The 6,638-nt window shown below is 47.4% G+C and overlaps 1 protein-coding gene across 1 annotated transcript in view; it reads right to left on the reverse strand.

The window, feature by feature from the left end:
- Positions 1 to 466: 466 nt before the first annotated feature.
- Positions 467 to 6,638, reverse strand: part of LOC100546369 (argininosuccinate lyase) — a 6,383-nt gene continuing 211 nt past the window's right edge. The window contains exons 2-15 of the mRNA XM_010721892.2: positions 6,296 to 6,379; positions 5,925 to 5,981; positions 5,299 to 5,396; positions 4,871 to 4,948; positions 4,479 to 4,556; positions 3,996 to 4,048; positions 3,506 to 3,568; positions 3,194 to 3,308; positions 2,397 to 2,481; positions 2,213 to 2,272; positions 1,855 to 1,938; positions 1,528 to 1,608; positions 1,210 to 1,316; positions 467 to 700 (exon numbers count right to left, since the gene is read on the reverse strand). Of these exons, the coding sequence (XP_010720194.1) occupies positions 550 to 700; positions 1,210 to 1,316; positions 1,528 to 1,608; positions 1,855 to 1,938; positions 2,213 to 2,272; positions 2,397 to 2,481; positions 3,194 to 3,308; positions 3,506 to 3,568; positions 3,996 to 4,048; positions 4,479 to 4,556; positions 4,871 to 4,948; positions 5,299 to 5,396; positions 5,925 to 5,981; positions 6,296 to 6,379 (1,194 nt within the window). The 3' untranslated portion in view covers positions 467 to 549. The remainder of the gene's footprint in view (positions 701 to 1,209; positions 1,317 to 1,527; positions 1,609 to 1,854; positions 1,939 to 2,212; positions 2,273 to 2,396; positions 2,482 to 3,193; positions 3,309 to 3,505; positions 3,569 to 3,995; positions 4,049 to 4,478; positions 4,557 to 4,870; positions 4,949 to 5,298; positions 5,397 to 5,924; positions 5,982 to 6,295; positions 6,380 to 6,638) is intronic.

Raw genomic sequence — 6,638 nt, forward strand, 5'->3', positions numbered from 1 at the left:
TTTTTTTTTTTTCTCTCCCGTAGACAACTGTGGAAGCAGGCGGCCCGGCAGCCTTTGGCGAGCATCACATAAGGCAGCTGGGAGCCCGGATCAGCTGACGGCAGCTCAGCTACGAGCAGGAAGGTGCTTGCTGTGTTAGGAAGTCACGTTTGGGCTGACCTATGAACCGTGGTAACGTTTTCCTATTCAAAATGCATCCCTCAGAGCTTAATTGGAAATAAAATAGGATGGAAAGTTATCAGAGAGGTCAGGGAGGAAGGAAATGCCATCTGATGGATTTTAGTTTCACAGGACAATTTTGGGGTGCAGATAATGAGCAACCTCTAGAGTGTGCTGCCCATAAAAACTCTCCTGGCAGGGAGGAGATAGCTCCAGTCCTTTCACACCAGTGAACTGCATTCCTCAAGCCCCAGAAGGGCTAAGGAAGCCCAGCTCAATCTTGCCTCCTAAAAGTATAAGACAGAAGTTTAAGTGAACACCACAGTGTTTATTAACACTGGATTAGTGTGATAAGCACAACGCTGCAGCCACGGGATATGTCCCCACACTCTAAGCTTGCTCCTTCTGCTTCTTCAGCAGCTCCCTCAGCTGCTCGATCTGGGCAGTCACGCTGCTCTTGGCAGTACCGCCCACGGCAGTGTACTGCTCCACGCTGTTGACGATGTTGAAGACCTGGGAGACATCACTGGCAAACAGGGGGCTGGAGAGGCAAAGAGAACAGGTATCAGTGGGGAATGATGGGCACTGCTTGATGGTTTACATTCTCATTGCCTGTGGAGAAAATAAGGAAGCAGAGGCTGAGCCTTTTACTAAGGGGAAACGCATCATGAAGCTCTGCTTCTGCACTTCTAGTGCCTGACAGGAGCAGTTCCTGCCATACCAAAGACACAGCTGCGAGGGCAGAGGGAGGAAGGAAGTTTGAAGCCAAACTCCTCTACAGTGCTGGTGCCTCCAGGTCAAGGCATGAATTTCTCCATACCCTCCCAGTACCTGTGGCCCATGCCCTGCATATGTTCAGTGGTAGTGATATTATGCTCCTTCAACTGATACAGGTTTGGCAGTAGCAGCAGTGATATTTAGGCCATGACAATTTTGGGGTGCAGTCAGGACTGGATTGTTCATGGAAGGGCACCATAAATAAGCCTGTACTAAGCCAGACTGACACCTGCCTTTTGAGGGGATTTATGGCAAAGTAACAGTGATACAAACCTGATACTCTTCAGGTCCTCTAGTGTGAGTTTATTGATAGCGATGCCTTTAGTCTCAGCAAGGTGGACGGCCTTCCCAGAAGCAGTGTGAGCTTGTCTGAATGGCATCTAGAAAGAGAAGATGATAGTCTAGTGCAGACTCAGTCAAGAATGGATGTTCTCTCATTTTGATTGGTTTGTTTTTCCTTATAACAATGAAATCTAAACGTGCAGTTGTTGACCCACACTGACCATCACCTGGGAACGGAACAGAAGGCCTCACTGAGCAGTACTCCGCATCCAAAGAAGTCAGAGCTCCAAGCCTTCCTCTGATACTTACTCCTTTACGAACCAAGTAGAGAGCCAGATCAGTAGACAGCAACTCAGGGGTCAGAGCCTTCTCCATGTTCTCCTTGTTGATCTGCAGAGAGAGATATTACTGTCAGCTGTTCTTTGGGGAAACAATAGTGGTCTCAAAGAATGGACTTCATCAAGGAGGGACCAGGCTCTCCAAGGAACTTCTACTCAAGTGTACCTGAGCAGCCTGTGGTGGGAGCCTTAGCAAGCAGTAGAAGTGAGCAAGTCTTCATGTTAGGACCAGACTAGAGCTCTTACACACAGAACATGTCCTCCAACCACATCCAGTACTGAGAAGCTAAAGCCTTACCTGGAGGGTAGAAATCACTCCGGTGGCAACCTGGAGCACAGCAGTCAGAGTGTCCACAACATCAAAAACAGCTTCCTTGTCCTCCTGTACGAGAGCATGGATGGAAATTACTGTTAGATTAATTGATGCAGTGAAAAAGCCCACCAACATGAGCAGCCTGGCCAGCAGAGCAGGAATGACATCATAGAGTCTTGGGCTGGGTGTGATTTACAGCATACAGTACCACAGCCCCATTTTTTTTTATAATTTGCACACAAGTAGTACCTAGACAGGGAAATAAAGTGCAAGAGGCTTCTATTGACCAAGAGACAACTGTGTCTCTTCAGAGAACTGGAGCGAAAACTAATTTCTGCTTTACCTGCAGATCCTTGTTGTAGGTGCTTGGAAGTCCTTTGAGAACCATGAGAACAGCAGCCAACTGCAGAGAGAAACAGGTATGGCAACTGGTTAGTTAATTTTTACACAGAGGCATGAAGAAGGAAGCTGATTTAGCCCCAATATGAGCAGTTTCCCTGCCCCTCTTCTTTCTTTAACAAGCTCACCCGTCCAAACACACGACCAGCTTTGCTGCGGATCAGTTCCAGGCTATCAGGGTTCTTCTTCTGAGGCATCAGGCTGCTGCCAGTGCTGGAAGAAAAGTGTTGGGAGTGTAATAGTGAGCAAGACCCCAGTCTGTGCAGATGCAGACTAAGACATGCAGCACGCTGGCCGAGCCTCGCAGAAGTGATCTCGTAGCCCCTAACCGGACACCTGTCTCAGTGTAGGAAAGCAGTGAAGTGAGTGCAGAGTTTCTCAGGTTTCCCAAAGCAGAGTCTTGGTTTGCAGTCCTGTCTGGAGCTACACCCAGTGCTGTCTCTCAGGGGAGACAAAAGAGAGGCTTCTCTTCAAGGCCCAGTTGCACAGAAGGCATGAGCAGCCAGGACTGGTTTTTCTGTGCCCTCAGAGAGGCAGGGCAGTGGCTGTGCTGCATTGAGAGACAGGAAGTCTGTTAGTATTGCAAACCCGGGCTGTTCTGGGAAGGGCTTTGGCAGGAATCCCCAGCAGAGAAGGAAGTTTTCTGTGCCTGTTCTCTTACAGCATATTGCTGCCAGCAGTAGCTGGGGAGGAGTGATCAGTGAATGGAGATGTGGTTCAGTTGCCAGAATTAGAGTCACTGATCCTTAATGAGGAATTTTCGCCCTAAGGCTGCCTTTCTCTCAGGCTTTTTATCCTCTGGAGTGTTGATTTATGTGTCAGTCTTGTGCAGCAGGGACATCCACTTCCTCATTCTCTCAGGAAGGGATAATAGAAGAGGAAAGACTGAGGGAAGTGGCTGTTTGCCCAATGACCAGGCACCTACCTGTAGGCATCAGAGAGGGTCACAAAGCCAAATTCAGTGGTGCTGAAGATGATGAGATCTTCAGCCAGCTTGCTAAGGTGGATCATCAGCAGGGTGGCAACAGAGAGTAATTCCACTGCAGAAAAGGCAGAAAAACAGGAGGTGAAAAGGGCATTTGTTTGTGTTTAACAAACCAGGGAGCCCTGACTGGTGCTTAGACATGTGCAAAGATTTTCTGTTTGGTTACTTCCCTTGTTAAATGATGTTAACTGGGAAGGTGTCCAGTGTCTGCTTCTAACATGGGAGAAGGAGGAATGGTGGAGTTGTACTTACCCACAAAGTCTCTCTCACTGATGGCATCCATGCTGTTCAGGCTGATGCATGCAAAGTCCAGTTCTGTAAGGGAAGTGGTGGACAGGAGAGATCATGTTTAGCCTAACTTGAAGTCTGCAGCTTGCCCCAGCAGGTGTCTGTGAGACCTTTAGTAGTCCAAGGAACACAAATAAGTTGTGTTGAGGCATTGTTATTGTCCCTGCTGGCCAGTGTGTAGCAGAAGTAGTTCAATTTAATTTATTATCCCACCATACAGGCACGTGCTTTCTTAATTTGGTAACGTCTTATTCCTTACCAATTCCTTGGGAGCTGCTTGCAACCTGTGTCCCTGGTCATCAGATAATATTCTATTTTTGTATTTATTATCCTCCCTCCCCATGTTAAGGTGCTGCAATGTATCTCAAAATAGCATTACGACCATGTGTCAGTGTTTCTCTAATTCCCAGATACTATAATCAGACCCGTGCTGCTCACTCAGGGAGACATTTACCACTACGCAGAAGCTCTCTATCAATTTCCAGTGGGTTTCCAGCCAGAGCACCGCTGCCAGGGAAAAAGGAAACGGAAGTCATGCATGATATCTTGCACAGTGCAACAAAAACTGATCTCTAGCAATGAGGGATGACACCTCTTTCTCTCTTCAAAAGAATCTGGCATCAAATTGCTCCTTGTGGCATGGTCTGAGGCTCAGCAAACTGAACTCTAGACTAAACCAGGAGTTCTCTTCCAAAGAAAAAGATTTGCATGATGAAAGCCTTGTACTTCTTGATTTCAAAGAGAAGGGAGAAGAGCATCTGTTTGGTGGGAATGTCAGTCATAGCACTTTTCCTTGGTGCATGAAGCAAGGCTTGAGATCTTGAAACTCTGCAGTGCGTGTAGCATACAAACACCAGTGGTTCAGAGGATGTAATGGTCTGCCTCTTGGTCATTTAATAAAGCAATGCCCAGGGATTACACAGAAAGTACACATTACCTTCCCAGAGGCAAGACGTTCATCCTTTTCTTCACCTCACCCAGGCGCTCAGAATCACGAATCAGTGCAACAGCGTGGCTAGGAGGGGACGTGAGAGAAAGCAGATGAAGCTAAAAAATGTTGCATGAGCCAAGAAGAAATGGCCATAATGGCCAAAGGATGGGGCATGCTGAGAGGTAGTCTCCACCACACAGTCAGTGTTTAGGTCCTTGGTTGTTAAGAGCCAAGTAGCACTGGACTGAGGAGTGCTGGTGGCAGCTTTCAGGGTTAGCTCTGCTGTGTCTCCCCCAGCTGCCCCATCAGAGAATGATGCACTGCTAGGCTCCATCTGTGCAGGGCCCCAAGAATGGAGAAAGGTTCCCTTCCTAGAGCCCAGTGTGAAAGGTGGTTACCTGAGCAGGAACTGGCTCCATCTGATGGGCAGAGCTTTCTGCAGGTGGGTGTAACCAGGCATGATAACATCAATTTCTCTGCATGTGAAAAGAGAGGAAGGGGTGAGCAGCAACTGTTTGCATAGAGAGCAGGGGCAGGTAAACGCTCAGGTTTTGTGGCAAGGTCACGAGAACATATTTAGCCTGTGTTGTGCTATGCCTTCTTTTTCTTATATCTCCATAATACATTAGAGGAAGAGGAATGTCTCCCTGAAGCAGGCTGTGAAGAAAGAGGGCCCGTTGTCTTTCCCTGGGCTATCGCATACTGTCTCACTTCAACATCCTCTGCAGAAGACCTTGCTGCTGCCCTGATTGTATCAGTCAAAGAGCAAGCCTAGAAGTCTCCTGTCCCAGAAGCATTGAGACCATGGATATGGGAAAGGACTTACGTAGCAGCACGCTCCACCAGAGTATTGATGAGCTGCAGCAAGTGAGTGGAGATGACAGAGATGGAACTCTTCAGGAGCAGCTTCAGGTCAGTCACAACCTGAACAAGATTGGCCACAATGAGATAAAGGAGAATGTGACATGCTTAGTGACCAAATACAGTTCAGCTGAAAGGCAAGGCAGGGCTACCAACTCTTCATTCTATGTGATGTGAAGGGACATTTTAGCAGATATGCCCCATGTCTCTGATTCACGAAACTTGCTGTATATTGCTTTCCAAAGCTCATTCTTTTCAGTGGACTTCTCAGGTATAGGCAACTTGGGATGGAATATCCTCCACTATTCTCCAAATATCTCCCACAATGTTCCCCAAAGTGTGTCATTAGCAAAAGGCTGATCCCAAAAGATGCATGGCACTCAGCCAGTAAAGTAATGGATTCTGTGGGCTTTCCAAGGGCAGCAATCCTACAGAAACCACTTCCCTTTGATGATGAATCACTGCAGCATCACTAGCTTAAAGCCAAAGGAAGCACAAGCTGGAGAGTGTCATTGCATGCAAGAAAGAAGCTTGGTAAGGACCTGAGGTGTGGAAGTAATATAGGAGGAGAAAAACAAGTTCTATACATACCTGATCATTCCTGCTTCTTCCAGTGTGCAGCTTTCCAGCTATATCCCCAATCAGCTCCTGAGGACAAGAGAATAACTTCTGTCAGTGTCTCTGTATTCTAAGCAAAGGAATTCCTGCAAGAGCAGACCTCCTCCTAGCTCTAGGATCCTGTAAGTAGCTATGGGTTCTCTTCTGGGGAAGGGGAAGTTTGGATTCTAGGCTTTTACAGCCTCTTTCACAAAAGAGGTATTGGATACTGTTGGCTGTGCCCCTAGTATGTCAGTATCACAGGGTGTTGAGGAATTTTACCATGTTGGGGACAGATGCACACGTGCTTAATGTCAGCAGTCCTACATAGGGAGGGAGACAACAACAAGTTAAAGGACCCAAACCTTCAGTCTGCGTTCGTTGGCAGTGTGAATATCCTCATCACTTTGTTTCACCACAAAGACTCCCTTAGACCATTCCTCAGAGATCTATAAATGTCAGCAGAAACACAAGTCAGCTCATATTGTTTCCCTGAGTGGGGGACTTGTAAGTTGTCCCCAGGAAATACCAACTTCTGCCACCCAATTGGAAATGAAAGCATTCTCACAGCAGCTCCAGCATTCCTGTTCTTTCAGGCCAAGGCTGGCTGCCTGCTCTATCCCTATATTCTGTATTGCACTTGGGGGAGATTCATCTTTTGATCCTTGCTGATCCTGCAATCCTGGCTGTAGCAGGACTTAAGCATCA

Source organism: Meleagris gallopavo, chromosome 21 (assembly GCF_000146605.3).
Source record: "Meleagris gallopavo isolate NT-WF06-2002-E0010 breed Aviagen turkey brand Nicholas breeding stock chromosome 21, Turkey_5.1, whole genome shotgun sequence".
NCBI classification, from domain to species: Eukaryota; Metazoa; Chordata; class Aves; order Galliformes; family Phasianidae; genus Meleagris; species Meleagris gallopavo.